The sequence below is a fragment of the Scomber japonicus genome, chromosome 15, assembly GCF_027409825.1.
Source record: "Scomber japonicus isolate fScoJap1 chromosome 15, fScoJap1.pri, whole genome shotgun sequence".
Taxonomy (NCBI): Eukaryota; Metazoa; Chordata; class Actinopteri; order Scombriformes; family Scombridae; genus Scomber; species Scomber japonicus.
The window spans coordinates 27,954,990-27,976,128 of record NC_070592.1 but is presented as its reverse complement, the minus strand read 5'-3'; the positions used below and the strand labels follow the sequence as shown (position 1 = coordinate 27,976,128).

At 39.0% G+C, this 21,139-nt stretch overlaps 1 protein-coding gene across 1 annotated transcript in view; it reads left to right on the top strand.

Moving 5' to 3' along the window:
• phf14 (PHD finger protein 14) overlaps positions 1-17,451 on the top strand; it is a 90,735-nt gene extending 73,284 nt beyond the window's left edge. The window contains exon 18 of the mRNA XM_053334596.1: positions 17,106-17,451. Within this exon, the coding sequence (XP_053190571.1) occupies positions 17,106-17,180 (75 nt within the window). The 3' untranslated portion in view covers positions 17,181-17,451. The remainder of the gene's footprint in view (positions 1-17,105) is intronic.
• The last annotated feature ends 3,688 nt before the right edge of the window (positions 17,452-21,139 follow it).

The window sequence follows — 21,139 nt, the reverse complement described above, 5'->3', positions numbered from 1 at the left end:
GATCAGACCCAAGAATTAAATAATGAATTGACACAACTATCAATCCTACCCTCTGTTCTAAGAGGTTTTATGGCTCTATAACAACATATCCTTTCTTTATCATTCTTGCAAATATATGACGTTGAATGTCAGGGAGTGTGTAAACATGTTGTTTTTCAAGAATCAACCAATACTGTCATTTTTCTGGAGAGAACAGTCTACCAAGTTCTCACAGTGTGACCCATCTATGATCTAACAAACATGAAGATTTGTGTATTTCTGTAAGTATTTACTGTACAGTTCAAATGCCTGAGGGAATACAGGGGTGCTGTATTCCCCTCCCTAATCATTGATTCCCAAGTACAGACCTAGTTCACATATTCTACTTTTATTCTGTAGACAGTAAAGACAAATAGTAAGTATCAAGCCAGTTTCTGTGGTTCTCTCCCCCTCAACTCTGTGCCGTGTCCCTCGTTCTGCAGCGCTTCACACATTGTGTATCTCATTCCCTCTGGATTATCTTGTCCCTATGAAGTTGCTCCCCGCCTCCTCCTTCCTCCCTCCTACTTGTTTACATCAAATCGCAGCACCTCCAGGCTTCAGCTCTCCGTTCCCCCAGAGTAGGACGACATTTCACTGGTGACAGGAGAATAACGTTTGCTGTGTTGATGTGACAAATTAGTGTAACCGAATTTTTTTTCTCTTTTGACTTTAGCGAGCAAAGATCACTCGTGTCAATAACTGTAAGCCTGTTCAAAGAGTTGGTTATAGCAGTGTGTTTATTCTCTACTTTGGAAAGCCTAGCTGGTAGAAATAAGACGAGAATGGTCACCGATTCTGAAAGAGTGTTACTATTCCATTTGAGTTCATCAAGCATTTTGAAAAGGCATGTTTAAGCAACAAATGGATGAAAGAAGCCAACACGTGTACACCATTTTTAATATTGCAGGGTCTACATTTTGAGAGGCAGTTAAGATAGTGACATTTTTGAAAAAGCATGGTGTACAGACCTTTTAAGGCGCAAGGTGCTCAGAGTTTCTCAGTAATAGCAAGTGTGGGGAGATAATTGACTCCACTAAGGGCATCTAAAAAGCACTCTGAGATGAGAGCTGTATTTAAAGAAAGTTTTATTATCTGCTTTTAAATGCCAAGCCACGCACCGCTTTTGCCTGTGGGGGGAGAATGTTTCTTAAATGCCAGCATTAAGTGCAGAATATTACCTGATCGTTGCAACTGAGATCCAGCTGCTGGCAGAGATAGCGGGGGGTCAACCCCTCTGTCTGACAGTTGGTTACAGAGAATGGTACAGGCAGTGATTTGCCAGAGCTCCTTACAGACACTGCTCTTATCTAAGAGGAAGATATAGGACATCTGAAGGAAGACGTACACAAGAGTTGGCATGGAGGATCTTACAGTATGTGATGCTGACCACAGTTTGGTTTCATCTCTTGTTCAAAAATCCTGTTTCTGGATGTTAGACTTTGCTATTTGTATTTACCGTCATGGAGAGAGATATTGTGTACGAATGAGAATAATGGCACCCTGTTTCAGGCAGTTATGTCCTTATAATAGTTGTACATACAGTATGAAAAGTGACGGGTTGTATGAACTGATTGGTTTTTGGCACTGCTAGCACCATGTGGCTATTTACATACCACTTTATATACAATCTTTGGCCAGTGATCTAAGGGTTACTAGATTACAGTTGGAATGATTAGTTGATTGACAGCTATTTTGTTCAATACAATCAAATTTTCAAGCAAATAATCTCTCACTCTGACTTCTCATTTACAGTATAAAGGTTATCTTATGTGAGAATACATTTTTTACAGTTGGGCAGATAAAAGAAGCTTGATGATATCACCATAAGGCTGTAGGATAATGTGATGCGCATTTTTCACTAATATTTGACATTTTATAGAGCAAACAGTTCAGATAGACCTATACACTAGAAGCTGACACCTAGAAAACAGGAGTAATAATTAGGGCTGGGTATCAGTACATGATGCCATAAAGGTATTGACGCCTGTTACACCAGATAAAAAACAGAGCACTAAATGTGTAATGGGTATTAAATGAAGTATTCAGTTGGTATCAGTATCACTTTAAGGGTACCTGGGTTGGTATCATGTTTTTTTAAAGATACCCAGCCATAGGAATAAGTCAACAAGACTATTGGCTCAAAATTAGAAGTTAGGCTTTCAATCCCAATTTTAATTTCACAGATAATTTTAAAAATCATTGTACCTTTAACTTGACTGAATTATCTCACTTCATTCATGTAGCCATTCATTGTCTTCATGTTTGAACGTTGAAGCTGCAGTCAAGGTTGCAAGCTCATTTCCCCCAAAAAAACATTTATTTTATTCTGATTGGACAACGCTGCTGCCATGTGAAGACCTTCTAACTCCTTACTTTGTTATGGAAATACTAGGTTTCTGACAGTTATCATAATTATTAACATCAAGAGAATGAGTCATATTTGTAAAGAATAGAATAGAAGAATATAACGTGACAATCCAATCATTGAGGGCCCCTTTCTGCTTAAGGGCCCTCATTTACACTTGTTATTTTCTAGGCCATTTTTGACTGTTTTTCATGGAGGTAGCTACCTACTGTATATTGGAAGGTAATGTTCCCAGTCTGTAATCTCCCCTACAAAGCTCTGATTTTTCAATTGTTGTCTCAGGGCTGGTTCAATCAGAATCAAAGTTATTGGTCTAAACTTTATGAATCTTCTTTGTGTTCCTTTGTATTTTGACTTTGTGACCAAACCTAATACAAATACACAACAAAGTAATTGTACCTTCTATATTTCCCACCAAAGAAAACAAACCTTGAGACAGAGGTCTTTTTTGTTTCTTGTATTGTCTCCCACTAAAGGTCACAGTAAATGGGATTCTGTCTCGAGCTCTTGATTAATAACAAAATATCATTTTGATGATGATTTGTCTCTGTGATTTGCTCGTATTGTTTGAGGTAGTTCTAGAGCAGCAGTAATTACAGAGAAGCTGCTGGTTTACAGTGTTGCAGAAAAATGCGGGAGCTGAGCGTTTGTGCCACAGCACACATGTTTCTGTTGTGCAAAGAGGCAATAAAAGGCTTTATTAGACAGGCTTGAGTTCATTATAGATGCTGTGTTTCTCTCGGCCTGCTTGGCTTAGATAAACCTCGCTCTGACCAAGGCCACATCCCTCCCGCTGTCGCCCCAGGCCCTCGCCGAATTGATTTCAGTAATAAAGTGACTGTCTTTCCGTAATATATGGATGGCCTTTAATTCAAGCCTGTTACTGTGCCAAGGGGTGCCTGTTTAAGGCTTTATTTACACCCTTGCAGCGCTGCCTGGCATGCTGGGCTCCATGGTGAATCACACCAGAAGATTTGGATAAAAGGTTTGAAATGCCAAAAGCTCTTAAAGTTGCTCAGGCAGTGTTTAAAGTACTCAACTGTGAACTTGTGTGGGATGCACTACTTTAGCTGCACTTAGACTTGTTGTCATCAAAAGGATTGCAACTGTTGAAATTACTGTCCGTAAAAGTTTCATTTTCTTCACTTCCTCCACAACCGCAGGCCCACTCCTACTCAGCAAACACTTTGTATTTGAAGTTGTGTTATGACCTCAAAGGATTCAGCTGTGTTCATGTTCATATGACAATTATGTGTTTGCCTTTTTCTGACTGCAGTGAGTGTTTATGAGTCAGATGTGTTTGTCATTTCTTTATGGTGTGTAGCAGCTGATGTACGTTTTGATGTCATTTGCAATTCAGAGGAAGATTACCTTTACAAGCTGTGCCATCAATCAGAAGCTTCATCGGCTGACCTGTGAAAGACTGTAATTAAGTTAGCCTAATTAACTTAATGAAGTGTCACACTTGGCTGACTTTACTATATAGAGTAAATTGAAAGAAAAATAGGCATCATTACTCATCAGATGTTCTGGTATTTAGAGTGAGGCAGAGGGAATTTGCATTTGTTGCCAACTCCTCAGTCAGTGGGTTTCTATCTCAGTAGAAAAATCTAACCTTTAGCCCGCTTTTTTTTTTCTCAATGAGGCGTTTTTCATTAGCAGTCTGATTAGTTTAATCAGTATCATTGGAGCATTTATGGAATGAAGATAAATCCCTGAGTATGAGTTGAATTTGTTGCTTTCTACGTTCTTTTATCTGTATTCAAGTTTCATCTAAATGCCGTAAGGACCGTGCGATCAATAAGCCGAACAGTCAAGGCTTTTACTCAAGCGCATGAGGTGCTTAAAGCATGATAACCTCATCAATGATGGTTGTCTTTTAGTCGTGGCCAAAGTTTAACCATAGTTTAATGTGATTTAAAGGCGAGAAGGGGCAGCTAAACTAGTCTGCAGGGAGCACAGGACATGGTCAAGGGTGGCCAGGCGGGACGCCCAAGATGAAGGGAAAATCAATGGCTAGGAGTCACCTCAATCACTTTAACTAGGTGCTACAGACGCCCATACCCCACTCAGGGGCCAATTTGTGGAGTAAACAGGCTAGTGTGATTGCTGTCGGGGTCCCCATTGGCCCTGGCAGTCCATTTCTCTGGACCTGGCTCCATTCTAATAACCCTCTTAGCAGAAAGCATACATGAGGCCACTTTTCGGACCTCCTCAGTATTTGATGGCCATGAACAGTGAAGCAAACACTGAGCAGCAGCAGCGCTACCAGCCTTCGTTAAGAGAACATTCCCACAAGTCCCTGCATGAGTCCTGCTGCGTGGGCAGAAAGCATGCTGTACAGAGACACAACACTTCAACTCTATACATATACATAATAAACATTTCTGTTGCTGAACACAGACACACTATAGATATATAATGGACTGTAATTTGCGCATTTAAAACAGAGTAAAGCTTAAATCATCAATTAGTTCACTAACAGAAATATAAGCTGTAGTAATTGGTTAATTGTTTAAACCACTCTTCAAGCAAAAATACAACACTTTACCTGGTTCCATCATCTAGAGCGTATATTACCAACACAATACATTTGGTCCTTGGACTGCTGGTCAGACAAAATGAATGTAATGCCATTTTCTTGACATGTTATTGATTTATTGGATAGTCATCAGATTAATAAGCAGTAGTACTACAAAATAATTATCACTTGTGGCATTAAAGGACCAGTGTGTAAGATTTAGTGGCAAATAGTGGAATGGACTTGGCAGAAATGGAATATAATATTCAGAAGTGTGTTTTACTTAGTGTATGATCCCATCAATAAAGAATCAATGTTTTTTTCACTACCTTCATTGCATGGTCCTGGGGCCTTGGCACTTTTGTGCTCGGGCCCATATAATAAGCAGATTATGTTTGGCTATTAAATCGGCAAAAGTGACTGTCTACAGCAGCTTATTTACCTGAATGTTTTGTACATCACTGTTTGCTAATAAGAAAGCATGTAGAGATAAAGTGTTCAATAAGAGATGTGTAAGAATGGAAGATTATCATATTATGCACAAGCACACATTTCATAGAGTAGAAAACCTTGTAGCATGTACCTGGTGCTATTTGTTCAGCCTGTCTTTATATGTCAAATTAAAAGTCATTAGATGTTCCTGAGATACAGCTTCTTATTTCACTGTATGAAAAAACTGCATCATGATGAATTTTAGCTATGTAAGATTTGGCTGGATTGCTCATATGTGCATGTGTTGAGCCACACACTTACTGTACAGACACATGCATTTAACACAGTGCTGGTGTGCAGGACTGTGTCTCATCGATGCTATAAATCACACTAATGGGGATCGGCAGAAAGTCTCTTGTTCATAACAAAAAGGCTGCTGAAGTCTCCATTCCTCTGTTACCTCTGCTACTTACTACTACTGTACATATATCTCACTGCTGTCTGCTGCAGAGCTTCTCATCCTGTACTGGGTCATTACAGGAACCCTCAGCACTGACGCCTGAAACTCACTCTGATATGTATTTAGCCTGTATTTGTGTTTTGGTGGGTTGCAGCATAAAAAGGAATGCCACATTTTCTGTAAGTAAACTAGTAAATAGACTGTGCTTATATAGCACTTTTCTAGTCTTTTGACCACTCAAAGCTCTTTTACACTACGTCACAGTCACCCATTCACACACTGATGACAGGGGAAACTAACATTCTCACACATTCATACAGTGTTGGTGCACCGAGTCAGTAATGAGTTACGACTTTAGAGACTGTGTAAAGTGAATTCTTTTTTTTCTTAACACATTAAATAGGTCATAAATGTATTTCTAAAAAAGGTGTAAAAAGCATTTCAACCATTTAGATTTGAATTGTGGAGCTAGTCTTCACAAACTGTGTTTCAACATTTCTGTGTTCAGGATTTAGGGGGCGGGTCTGAAAATCACTGCTACGTTAGCATAAACCCGCCCCTGCTGCTGTAGAGGTATAAATACATTTAGCACACACTATTACTACTACAGTCCACAGTTAGCCAGTTAGCTGAGTTAGCCGCCGGGCTAGCAGCTGAGTTAGCAGCAGAAAGCTCTCAGACGTAGCGTCCATGTTTCTGGTGGAGGTGGTGACTTTGATTGACAGGTGACACCAATTTCATATATTTGGCGATTTTTTTAATCATTCAAATTTGGCAGGGTGGTTAACAACACACTTTTCTGTGGTATGTCAAACTCAGAACACATATTTATTCTTACTTTATACAGACTTTAAGAACAGGAAATGAGAGGCTAAACAAAAGCAATAAACAGTTGTTGTGAGGTAAATGTGAGTTTTGTATAACTGACTGAAGAGATGTTTCTCAAATTAATGAAAGTATTTAACATTTCATGATTTTCATCATTTCTATCATTAATGACTCTAACAGGTGTAGTAAAACAGTGGTGGTGTGCCACAGATGGCTCTATGTAGAGGAAACAGTGTTTTGCCTCTACAGGATTGTTAAATATGTAAAATTATTATTATTAAAAATCAAATGTTCTGTGTAGAACTACATTATATCATGTAATACATGTTCACCACTAGGGTTGCAAAATTCTGGGAATTTTCAAACTTGGAAACTTTTCATGGGAATTATCGGGAATAAACCGGGAATTTACTTAACTTAAGGTATGTTAAATATAGTTGTGTAAAATGATATTTCAGCATAATCCTGACTACAACAACTAGATATCATGCAGTACAGTTGAATATCTTTGCTATCACATGCTCACATAGCACACTGTTTACGGCAGGGCTACTGAGACCACGCCCCCTACATGCACTGTGCATACTGAGGCCACGCCCCTAGATGTACTGTGCATACTGAGACCACGCCCCCTACATGCCCTGTGCATACTGAGACCACGCCCCCTACATGCACTGTGCATACTGAGGCCACGCCCCCTACATGCACTGTGCATTCCTCCATCACATGCACAGATGATTTCTACAATTGTGGACCACACTTTTGAGCCCAGAGCACACAACTTGAAGCCTGACTTTTGAGCCTGTGGTTTTGATGACATTATATGGGAATATATTTAGGGATATTTATAAGTGCTATATTTAGCCTTATGGTGGTCAAAACCAAATAAACCACAATTTATACAGTAAATATCACTTCAACAGACAGGAGTGGAACTTTGATGTTACTAGTTATATCATTTGCACCTAAGTAAATAACAATAACTAATAGTTTTAAAAACATCTTGTATATTTTGGATTTTATGAGTTGTATCTCCACCAGGATACATTGGACACATCCCCCTCAGGGATGTGTAGCTTCACAGACACATTGTTGTATTTTTTCAGAGTTGTGTGTGAAACCATTAAGAATAATAACATTTAGTTGCTTTTTTAATATTAAATTATGAATAATTTTATAATTTAATATAACTTCAACAGCTCAGGGATATCAAGTGCACCTTTTTTCATCGTCAACTTAAAATCATGTTCTGTTTTTTAATGAAGGGGTGGAATTTGTTTATCCAATTAATCAATTAATCAAAAAATAATCAACCGATTAATCAATTATTAAAATAATCATTGGTTGCAGCCCTAAATATATTTGACAAATTTGGTGATGTTTAACTTACAAATATCACATACAAATGTATTCATACAGTAGATTTACTTTTCATACTGTTTTAATTGTATTATTTTGCTTCTAACTAAACAATTATTTTTGCTTAGATATGATACCTTTCTACTAAATTACCCTCAATTGCCATAAATTCCCATTTAATTCCCATAATTTCCCATAATTCCCATGGAAAGTTTCCAATTTGGAATATTTCCAAAATTCCAAAGCTTAACTTCCCATGGAAATTTACTGGAATTTTTCCACCCCTTTGCACCACATAGCCAGAACTCTCTTCTCCTCTTTGTTTTATCTTACAAACATTTTCTGTTATTTCCTCTTTGACATGTTGTGTGTCCTCAGTTCAGAGACACACAACCAGTGTTCCCACAATGCCTGAGCACTCAGACATATTTATGATTCACTGCTTTATTCTAAATGCTTCAAATTGGAACCAGAGAGAAAGTAGCTCTCTTTTTCCCCAGACTGTATATCCTGTTGTACGAAGCATCTGTGGTTATCTGATGAGGCGATAAAAAGAAAAACCTGCTTGTGCATTTTACCTCTGATTAAATTAAGCGTTGCCTAGTAAGTTCACCTCAGTATCAGTCATGCCTCACTAAAATGGAAATACGTTTCTTGGAGACAAAAAATTGGACATTAAAGAATGCCCTTTGTAATAAATGAAATGGGAATTGCAAATATGCGCAGTCATGAAATTTAATTGTGCTCCTTGATGACTGGTTTGTGGGTGCTGAGGAGCAGGAGTGCGGGGGGGGGGGGGGGGGGGCAGAGGTGGTTAAATGTAGCGCGTAACGCACTGCCTCAACAGCCTAATGAAGCCAATGTTTATGACCCACTGCAATTGTGTCATCTCTTGAATGGCAACAAGATGCCAGTGAGCACGCACACACACACACACACACACACACACACACACACACACACACACACACACACACACACACACACATTCCAACTACCAAATGTGCTGTTGTTTTTCGTGAATTTTATTAATGTCTTTGGGCTTGTTTTTAGAGGATTTCACAGCCACAATTCTTTTCAAGTGCTGAGCCACAAACAGTACAAGAATTTAGAGTACAGCAGTAGACAACATGAGAGTCTCTTACAATGACCTCATCATGACAATGTAATGAAATGCAGTGATTAAAGCAGTAGGAAAAATACAAAATCACACACAGTGACCAAACATATCACCAAGGCTGATGACATCATGAACATTTATCACACATACTTATGTCTACTGATGTGCATCATTAGCTCATACTGTAAACTAACAAGGTAAATACACTGACACATAAAAACAATAGTTACTATAATAATAATAATGTACAGTATATAGTCTGTTTACAGTATTTCTAGTTTACAGCTGTTGCATCAGAGAGGCTTTCTATATGAAACACCAACATGACTGATGTGACTTCAATTTAAATAACTTCGTAATCTTTTGAAAATGAACTGATCTTGATGTATTGTCTGAGTATGAATATAATAGAAGTGAATGGGGGCTTCACAAGAATTCAGCTTTATGCTGTAAAAGTGTGTGTCATCATAAAGAGCTGATTCACAGCTGATCAGTATGAAAAACTAAACCGGACATTTTGAAATATAAAACCAGTATGTCTGGTATACTGATTATTCCATTAGTTTTATAATCAATTCTTTGTTTGGAGTCTTTTTTTTTATTCCAGCTTTTAAAATGTGAATATTTTGGGTTGTTGTTTTTTTTAGTCTTTTATTGTAGTAAAGTGAATATTGTTTATTGTGGACTGCTGGTTGGGACATTTGAGGACATTTTTCACTATTTTAAAACATGTTATGAACCAAATAATAATGCTTTACTGTTTCAGTGCACTGTGTTTATAGTTAAAGTGTAAAATATCACAGCCCCCATCACATAACTTTGATAACCACTTTTCAAAAAGTGTGCATTTTAAATACACACTCCAATACATCAATATCAGCATTTTTTTACTCCCTAATATTAGTATGGGCATCGGTCAGGCTTTACTCATTAATACACACAGTGAAAGCAGAAGACATGATAAGTTCATCAGTCACTAATTAACTGCTAATTCTTTTGAGGACTGTATAGTGTTGATAAAGGAAAGCTTCTTAATGTGTGCTGTGTTAAACATTAAGATTCTTTTACAGTGTAAATATAATCCCAAGTTTATGAGGCTGATTGCATAGAGTGTGTGCTTAGCAGATCTCTCTCTTTTGTGTGTGTGTGTGTGTGTGTGTGTGTGTGTGTGTGTGTGTGTGTGTGTGTGTGTGTGTGTGTGTGTGTGTGTGTGTGTGTGTGTGTGTTGGGGGGAGGGGGAGGGGGAGGGGGGTCACCATTACAGCTGTACTGGTCTTTGTTGCCACCTAGGGCTCATTCTAAGCTTTCCTCTCACTCTGCTGCTGCCCTTTAAAACCTCCACCAGAATGTTAAACGTTCCATTTCATTATCATATATGTATATATAAGCGCCAGAGGGAACTGCCAGCCTATAGAAAGTAAGTGTGGAAAAAACAAACCCGCCCTCCTCTCTCCTCTCCCTCGTCTCCCTAGAGGGAACTGATGGAGATATCCCACAATGCCAGAGCTCATCAGCTCCTGCAGGCCTGTTAGAAGGGGGAGGGTCTGCCTCTCTGCTCTCCTCAAAGCAAACATCTGTAGCAGGTCCACTGCTGCACAGCTCTGCTCCATACTTATGTACCTCACACCCTTTAGTCCACAGTGAGTGAGCAGGAGGAGGCAGAACATTGCTGCTTTAAGTGCTTTCTGTCTTCTTCTGTCCCTGAGACAGCAGCTGCAGCTCAAGTCTACTAGTCATCTGAAGCTATTTATCAATCACATCTGGTCACATGCTTCCCTTTTTAATATCATTTGATATGTATTTATAATCATTTTAGATCATTAGTCCAACATTCATCATCATGGTTTTCTTACATTGTATAAACTGAACCACTGGCTGATACATTGATAATGAAATAATGGTTAGTTGCAGCCATCATTTTAAACAGCAACATTTCAGATATGATGACAGACCTGATGCAGTATGATTCATAGCACATTTAGTGTAATCATACACTATTTGGTATTTTTTCACCTTCAGATTCAGAAACTTAATTGTCTGTCGTGACAGAAATTCATCTTAGACATGGATCACCATCATTTACAATTCAGACAGTTTTTTGGTTAAGGGGGTTTTATAGTAACAGTCTGATGGAAGACACTGGAAAGACTTGTGCAGGAGGAGAGAGGGATTGTCTGTGATGAGGTTGGCTTTTCTACTACATGGGTATAGAGTACTATATTTGTGTTTATCAGCAAATTTATTGATTTACATCCATTGTCACTAGACAAAAAACTGTTTAAATAACAATATGCAAATACAAATATACAAATACGAGTAGAAAAAGAAGAAATACTCAGAAATACTTTTACTCTGGAATTTGATGACTTTTCCTGAAGTAGGCCAAAATGCACAAAAATGAAGATATTTAAAATATTATACTTTTGTATAGATGCTACAAATGTTTGTCCATTGAGTGTGTTCTGGGTCAAATGATCTCTGTATCTATTGACATGTGTTTATGTTAAATGAATAGTTCATAGTTTGAATCATTCTTTTTATGATGTAGCAGTGAGGACTGATGGCTCTAATGATTATACAATAAACCCCACAGTTCATTTTCACTTTACATTAAATACATTTCCATCATTATTGCTATGTTATATTTTCATGTCTTAGGTCAAATAGGACATGATATTGTGTGATAGGAGCCGTTGTGTTTACAGCATGCTCTGCTGCCCCCAAGTGGCCAAAAAAAGCTTTGAATAATAATAATAATGATTTGTTCACAAAAAGGTTCAGATCATGTAAGAGCAATATAGATATTTCAATACAGCTCAATACTTCTGTCATACATGACGGAGCATGGTTACAAAATTATAATATGATGAACTGCTCCACACTGTCTCATATGTGGAATGAACCCCTCCCCAAGCAACTCTTCAGATATTCCCCAGGTGATGTGCGCATTTCAAATATGACTAACAGCTCATTTCCTCCGTCTCTCTGACACTTTAAATTGCACAGCACACAGGCAATCTCTGTAGACTCACTCCATAAGCCTGACTCTAAGGGCGGATAAATGAGGGAGTGCTCCCTACCAAAAGGTAATCTTCAGATCTAGTATCACTTCCAGCGCGGCATTTCGCTGAAATTCACAGAAACATGAAAACAGATGAAGATTGGCCCTCGTTTCTCCTCTCTCCCCGCTGCTGCTGCCGCCCTCCTACCTAGACTGGAGGAGGCTCTGTGGGCAGACAGACAGCAGGATAATACCAGCCACCCGTCTGCCTTCCCCGAGGCAGAACGAGGAGTGATAGGTGGATGAGGGGTTGGAGTGGGGAGGATAAAGAGTGCATGTGAAATCCTGTGAAGGCCCCCCGAGAGGCCAGGAGGACTGGTGTCACCCCTCTCCCCAGGGACAGACACTAAATCAGTGAAGGAGGAGGCATGGGAGGCACATTTCTGGCTTTATGAGATAGTTAGCATGCGCTGGCCCCTCCTCCCCTCTTGTTTCCCATTTAAGAGCTGACTGGCCCTCTGATAACGGATGGCGCCACAGGTAATTGGAAAATTGGCAGGCTTGTCAGGGAGATTTGGTGGATGGCACTAGTGTATACGATGGCGGAGTTCATGAGGTGTCACCCCACAGCTAGATTTATATCAGCCCTATGGACCAGCACTAGAAAGTATCCAGAGTTCAGGAAAAAGTGGCATATTTTTCTCCGGGGGAAGACTGCATATCAAGACTGCTCCAGAGGCTCCGACAAGGTTCCTGTTAGTAAAGAGATGATATACGGACCGTCCTTTGCATTAACCCTAACCTTAATTTACTGTTTCGACACATGCCTTAACAACCGCCGCCAAACAGCTCCGCGCATCCTCGACTTTGATTTACTGGCAGTAGAACGCAGGAAAAACACTGAGTTCAGCTCATCTTCATCGCAGGTTGTTTGACATGTTCAATTTCACTCTGCATTATCACATACATGTTTTCACTAGAGGCTTCACAGTGACATATCTACTGATATTCGCTTCACTGGTAAAGACGATCAGGTACATTTATAAAGAGTGTTAGCTACAGTTTGCTCTAACAACTGTAGGTTTATGGATCATTTACTGTTGAACCAATCTGTGCAAAACTACATTACACTTTTTTAAATGACTTCATAAGTTGATAGCAATGTGTCTGTGATAAGCTAAAATCATCCAGGAATATAATGATGTAGCTCTATTGCGGATATCGGAGTAGACAAGCTGTATAGCAACCATGGAAACACTGTCTGCTTATGGTTACAGAAAGCAGCATTAGGTATTTCCAATTCTAGATGTATGTTTGAAATATTCACACAAAACTCAAGCAGGTTGTTAAATTATTTTTTGTGTGTTGCTTTTTGTAGTCTGGATGTAACTTTGTGTGATAGAAACAACTTTAGTTTGTTGGGTTGTTTCTGAGGAAACGTTGGTGTCAGGCTGAGTGTTTCACCAGTGAAAGATGAGTGGAGTGGAGGCTGAGGCAGTGCTGAGTCTGCATTTTAGTGTAACATGTATAATAAAACCTTGTGTCAGATACAAAAGAATGACAGGAAGAGGAAAGGGTCAAGTTAACAAATAAAATATGTTTATCCTGCCTCAAACACACATTTTGGATCTCCAAAATTAGCCCAAAACTTTCTTCTGTCATCTCTTTTAGAGCTGGTTTTTGCTGACCAGTTGCACAAAAATGAAATATAGTAGAACATGAGAACTTGTGCAATTTTATCTCAGATATGTTTTGGTTTTCACCTAAAAATGTAATTTCAAACCAGGTGTGTAACAGCTCTAAGACTTCATAAACATTTGCACAGAATGTAGACCTGATGACCTGTTAAAAGGTTATTATTGTTATTATTATTATTATTATTATTATGTATCATTTTTGTAGCATTCACACCATTAACATTGACATTATGTTATAAAATCTTATTCAGGTATCTATAAAACATTATTAGTTTGGGTTTCTGTGTTTTCAGCCACACTAGCAGCATGTTTGAAGGATGGCAACAGGATTGGTCAACCAGACTGAAATGTCTTGACAACTATTGTTTGGATTGTCGTGACATTTAGTACAAACATTCGCGTCCGCCTCAGGATAAATTGATAAATTGACCTTTTTTTGTCCATGAGAACAAGCTTTTTTAATAACACAAATATCTAAAAAACGAATGACATTCATTTTAGCCTCAGCTGTACATTGTGTTAAGCGCTAGCTAGCAAATGTTGGGAGATGAAGAAACACAGGACATATTATTATTTACTTTATTTATTCATGTGTATTTGAGTTTAATGAACGAAACAAACTAAACTAAGTTGGTAAAAATGATCTACTGAACATTAGCATGTTAGCATTCTGACATTAGCATTTAGCCGTAAACATGGCCTCACATAGCTGCTAACATGGCTGTAGACTCTTAGTCTTTTTAAACTTGTTCAACAACTTGAAACAAATATAATTTCCCAGATATAATTACAGCTTAAAGAATCTTCAGACCAAATGTTTTGGGGAATTGTGGTTTTTAAAGATGAGAAAGTCTTTGTTTTTTTAGCATAACAGAAATATGAACAGTTATGTGCTTCTCTTGCCCTGGAGTCTAATAATAAATGAGTCTGCTGGTGAAATTCCCCATTTTAACAATCTATTGTTTAAAGATGTATTCTGAAGCTCGGCTTTTCAAACACTTTTATCTAATTAGCGAGCACACAGTCGGGTGTTGCAGGATTAAAAACTGCTTCCCCAGTGACCAGCCTTGAGGGGCGACAGTCACGTAGGCTATGATTTGTTCTTTAGAGGTAGTTTTTAAGCAGTTTTGTAGGCAGGGAACAGAATGTGCCAGAATAGGAGAAAAAGTTCACAATGTTTAACTGTCTGTATATTTTAGTGAGTACACAAAGAATCCATAAGGGGATGAAACTGTGCTTGATTGACAGAGAATTAGAAGCTGACTAATGTGTGCTCTCAGCTGGCTGGAGGATTCACGAGGTGTTCTAGGCTGCAGATCCTAACCTGTGATCACACATTCTAGTGTGTAGATGTGTTTATTAACCTCTGGAGGGGGGATAATTGTATCTGTCAGAGTCGTTTAATCACCGCTGCAGCTCTCACCACTGTCACTTTCATTTTATCTGCTTTACTAAATTAGCTGGCTTCTTGGGCCACCCACTATGACGCCTGCTCTCTGTGTGGGATTCGCTCTCTCTGTTGGTTTTATAACTCACATTTGCATTTAGAAGCTGTTTTGTAGTTTATTTTTAAAAAGTCAAGGCTCTGTGGTTGGTGGAGGTTCTTCCAGGATGTTACAACACAGCAGGTTTGGTCATTAAATAATCAAAGTGGGCAATAGAACAGTTTTTTGTGATCAGGTCCACTTACTAGCTTTTTTCAGAGCCTCTTAGCTGCTAATGTGAAGTGTGGCAACATTGAGGTCAAACAAATGATCAAGGCCATGTCCATGTATCATACAGGAAGTCCGTATATAGATATGATGATGCTGTTAATTATTTTATTGTATGATAAGTCAAAAACATAATGATCACAGGTCTGTTTGCTGATTGACTTTGAGTGTGTAGTTACTCTTAACCCTCACATACTGTTCATATTGTGACCCAGCACTGATTTCATACATCCAAGGATGCTTCTCTGTATGTATTTTACAATGGTTGGATGTTACAGTAAACAGGAGAACTGAAGTATTTCAACCAATTATATTGAATGTGAATAATGAACATTTTTGAATAATGATTTTTGGATCAATATGGGTCAAAGACACCACAAAATTATTTTTAAAAAGTTGAAATATTTCCTTTTTTGTATTCTGAGTTAAATTAGAAAAAGTCTGCACATTTCAGCTTTAAAGGAAAAAGGTATTTTCACAGGTTTCAGGTGTAAAAACAGGTGAAATGTGACTCTGAACAGTATGTAAGGGCTAAAAATCCCTCTCGTAGCTAAGCCCACCCACGTTCATTTCATTGTGACATTAAACAAAACTTTCAATTTCTCTTAAGAAGATACAAAATCAGTAGTTGTATATCAGTGTCAAGATCCACATCTCCAGCCATTTGTCATCTACTCTGGAGGTGCTTTTTGATGGAGGTTTTCAAATTCATTGTTGCTCCAAGTCTTTTTTTATTTTTCTGCACAAATAACTGACAAAAATGACACTGAGCCCTAAAACTTAAAATTGTAACTTCTTACTGTTTCTAGTCAGCTGCTCTTTGGTTTCAGACCCAGCCAGCATGTCCATGTGGGCCCCACATGGGTTACATGCAGGCTATGTGGGTACTGAGTGGACATGGGCTTGACTTGGGCAAATCTTGCAGGCCCCACATGGTTTCAGTAACATGGGCTGACTGTATGAGCCCCATAAAGGATGTAAGTGGGATAAGCTACTAAACAGAGCAAATTGTATGGGCCCCATATGTTTCAGAAACATGGGCCCCATATGTGTGTGATCTTCTATACCTGCTGTATCTAATCTGATACACAAATGTTCCACATGTCCATGTGGGCCCCACATGGGTTAAATGTGGGCTACGTGGGTACTTAGTGGGCATGGGCTTGAACTGGGCAAATTTTGTGGGTCCCACAAGAAACAGAAACATGGGCCCCACATGTGTAACCCACCCACTTGGGCCCCATCTGAAACCCAGTCAGAACCCACTTGAAGCCCATATGGGCAAACACAGGTGGGGCCACCATGGAAACTGCAGACAAACCCAGTTGGGTCCCATATTGCAAAGTTGAATTAATTTTTTTCCTTCTCTTTTTCTATGAATTTAAAATGACTACAATATACTGTAACAATTTAAATCTGTATTGTAAATATTGTCATTGATTTATTTTAAGTAACTGCTATATTAATAAATTGTTATTATGTTGTATCACTGGGTGACATCTAATCACATCGTCATCACTATGTAAGAAAGAGTGATGCAGTGCTCAGATGTGTTATATGTAACATTACAATGCGTTGTGTGTTTCCAGGAGGAAGAGGAGGAGCATCTGGAGGAAGATGAGTCCGTTAAAGAGGAAACGACAGAGCAGGAGATTCCAAATTGAGTGGGAGCGACAGGACACAAACACACCACAGCTCTGTGGCTTCTTCACCTCCAGTCTTAGCATTTGTGTTCAGACGATATAGCACACGCAACTTTCTACTAGCCTCCCAAAGTTTCTAGACAGCCAGCATTTAGCTTTCACTCCAGATAGTTTAGCAAGCAGAAGGTATTTTAGAAAAAGAAAACAAAACACTATGTAAATGGTGAAATCTTTAGATTCAAGGGTAGAGTTTGTACTTTTTATGGATGGCGCTGGACAGACACCTTCATGAAGCAGCAGAGATCATGTGTCTGACTGTTAACAGCCAGCTGATATATTTATGACACTTTCCATGCAATCTATTTTCATACACTAATGATCATCAGACAGCATGTCCACACAGAGTATCTTATGCATATCTTCCTACTTCCCCCCATTTAAAATACTTATTTTCTCATGTACACGTATGTATGTAATATGTTTTTTTAATCTTTGGTTTTCTGTATCTTTACATGCTACATACCGATATATATTTTGTCATTAGATTTGTATTGAAATCTTCCATGTTTAGGAAATGTGTCTACTCAGAGATTGTATTTACATACTTTGTAAAGTAGAACTAGTTTTGGGCTCTTCTTCTTTTTCTTAGCCAGATGGTTGTTTGACCTGTGAGTGGTCTCATGTTCACTCTGGATCTCTGAGCTCTCTGGAAATCACTCACTTACAGTAGTCTGAACATTATACAGGAAGTGCTAATCAACTGATACACATAATTAGATGCTAAAAAAAGGAATACATTAGCAGAAATTAAAAGTAATTAAAACAGTGGTTACATTGAGGTTATATGACTCTTATCAGAGAGCTCCTGGATCTTCAGATTTGACCAGAGACGACTGTCAGGACATAGAACCATCAGACTGTCACAGTAAACCTGGAATTATCCCTTAAAGTGCCAATAAATCTAAACTGCAAAAAATGTTTGCTTGTCTATCACTGATACACTGCACATTAAATGTTTGAATTCTTCAATCAGTGTGTTTCTTGGTGTCTGATTCAGTGAATTGACGCAACAGCAGCAGCTCATAATTGTTATGTGAAGATGTGACCCAGAATACTCTCATTTGATTCACACATTTAATTGACAACGAGAAATTTTGTACAGAATATGAAGGAACATTACAGGCAGCTTTTACTCTATAGACTCTGGCTGTATTCAGATAGACTTCAGATATAAACCTACTTGTCTTCTTGATTCTCTTAAAAAACAAGTGTCACAGTGAGAATTATTTCAACAGTCCTATAAATAGGCAGTGCTAATGTGGGGCTAATGCTGCGTTCCATTTGACTCAGAAGTTGGAAGTCGGAGCTGGGAATGATGTCACTTCTGAGTTTGATTCGTTCCAGTTCAAAAAGTCAGAAAACCAGTTGTAGCCAGGTTAGCCATTGATAGCAACACCAGTTGATAAAAACACATTTTTGCTGTATTTTGCTCATACAAACAGTTTATCAACATGTCCACAGGTAGAAGTTGGACAGTGCTGTGTGTACGATTGATTTAATGAGACACAAATGGGAGAGAAGTACTAATAAACAGGATGTTACTACAAATTTTCATACTGGTGATGCTCAGAGCAGCCATCTTGGATTTTGAGGGCAGGGCTAGTGAGATTCATCTGACTTTCCAAGTCAGAAATCCAACTTTAGGCAGCATTCCATTTGCATTTCACTGCAATACCGTAAGTGAGCACTGGGAACACGGTGACATCATACGTCATGTGGGTGTGGTTACAGATGCAACAGAGCACACTCCTTACCTGATGTCTCATATAGAAACCTGTATATGAGATCCACATATGAAAGTAAGAGGAAAACATCACATATACCAAAAAGTAATTATAGATGTGGACACACATGCCTCCAAAATTTCCCCCTCTATAAAACACAATCAAGTTGAACATTAGGTTAGTTATTTGATGCAGGGAACATGAAGGGATGAATGAGAATATGAAGGATAAATGTGGAGGAATGGTGAGCCAGCTTTTCTGGAAGTTCATGATCACCTGATGCATCCCAGTAGCATTACTGTCATTTTAGCACATCTGACTGTGACCATGGAAATGTGGTTATGAGTCACCACCTGATGGTGCTAACAGTGTGAGCAGCAGGGTTCAGTGTTAGTTCTGGTTTCACAATAAATCACAGGTCTAATTGCTGAGGTATTGAAACAGAGCGCTGCTTGAGGACAGATGTTTGGCTTTCTACAAACGAAATATAACAGCTGCATGAATGTTTTGAGTCATTTGATATCAGCTGAAATTAATCATTCCAGTACAAAGTCTGATTTCTATTCACTACCTCACCATCTGTGCTGCTAGTTTCTACTGCCTCCAAAACTTACAGCTGGGTACCCTGTGGAACGTCTGAGGGAAAAAAAAAATTAATTAATTAAATAAAACATTTTATAAATTAGGGGTTTTTTGGTATCATATTTGATACATTTAATACAATTGATTTTTTGCCAAGTCTCTCGGCTGGCCTAGGAATGCCTCGGGATCCCCTAGGAAGAGCTGGACAAAGTAGCTGGGGTGAGGGAAGTCTGGGCTTCCCTGCTTAGGCTGCTGCCCCCGCGACTCGACCCCAGATAAGCGGAAGAAGATGACAACGACAATTTCTAAACCCTTAAAGGTCCTTCATAGAGCTCATATCAGCCACAATATAAAATGCAATAAAAGAACAGTTGACAGATTTACATATAAATGAGCTTCTGTAACCTGCTGTGTATAATCTGATACGCACATGTTCAACAGGAATTAGCCATAAAATAAGCTTCTAAATATGTATGCATTAATCCAGTAACTATTCCTATTGAAGTATCAGTTACTATATGAATGTTCTTCTTACCTTAGCTTTTTATAAACTGGTAAAAAAAAAAACAGGCCGCAGAATTGTAGCTCACCGATTGACGTCCATCTTGGATGCCTCAAATAAAAGGTCCCCTGTTGGTTGATCTGTGCACTACATGTATCTGATCGTCTACATCAGGTTTTTACACTGATGATGTAGAACTCTCTGAAACTCATGGATCAAATATAATTCACTTGGTGTTACAGGGTCAACCACTTAGGGATGGGGGACTCATAAAGTCCTGTAGCGAGGGGGGGGGGGGGGTCCATAAAGTTCTGTAGCCCAGGGGCCTCCAGTGATGTTAATGCACCCCTGGTCACCATGTAGGCTAATGTTACAGGTGACTGGCCACACACTCATCCTGCAAACCAGCCTTTCAGCACCACGGACAGCAGCCAAAGCTCCATATCAACACTTATCTAACAGCCTGGCCTGACCTGGGCTCAGACTACCGCATCCTGATGATGTCTCCAAACTGTCAAACATTCAAATATAGCCGACACTAACAAAGCTACACAAAGATATCTTGCACAGTATGTCCATAAACATAACCATCAAGAAAAACACAGCTCATTTTATGCCTTACAAAAACACAGCATTAATGAATGGATGTGGCACCTATATCACACAATCATTTTTCCAACATCAAGTACAAGTACATTGCCATAGATTTAAATCCCACTAATTCCACTTCATAACAAAGAGAAGCTGTACTCACTCATTAGAAGCTCATCTTATGGGCCTTGCGCTCAGCAAAGCTGCTTAGGTCCAAAGTCCTCGCTCTGCTGTTCTCAATAGAGAGTATAGCCAGTCCACTGAGTCCAGAGAAGCTCTGCTGTTCTCAATAGAGAGTATAGCCAGTCCACTGAGTCCAGAGAAGCTCTGCTGTTCTCAATAGAGAGTATAGCCAGTCCACTGAGTCCAGAGAAGCGCTCTGCTGTTCTCAATAGAGAGTATAGCCAGTCCACTGAGTCCGGAGAAGCTCTGCTGTTCTCAATAGAGAGTATAGCCAGTCCACTGAGTCCAGAGAAACTCTGCTGTTCTCAATAGAGAGTATAGCCAGTCCACTGAGTCCA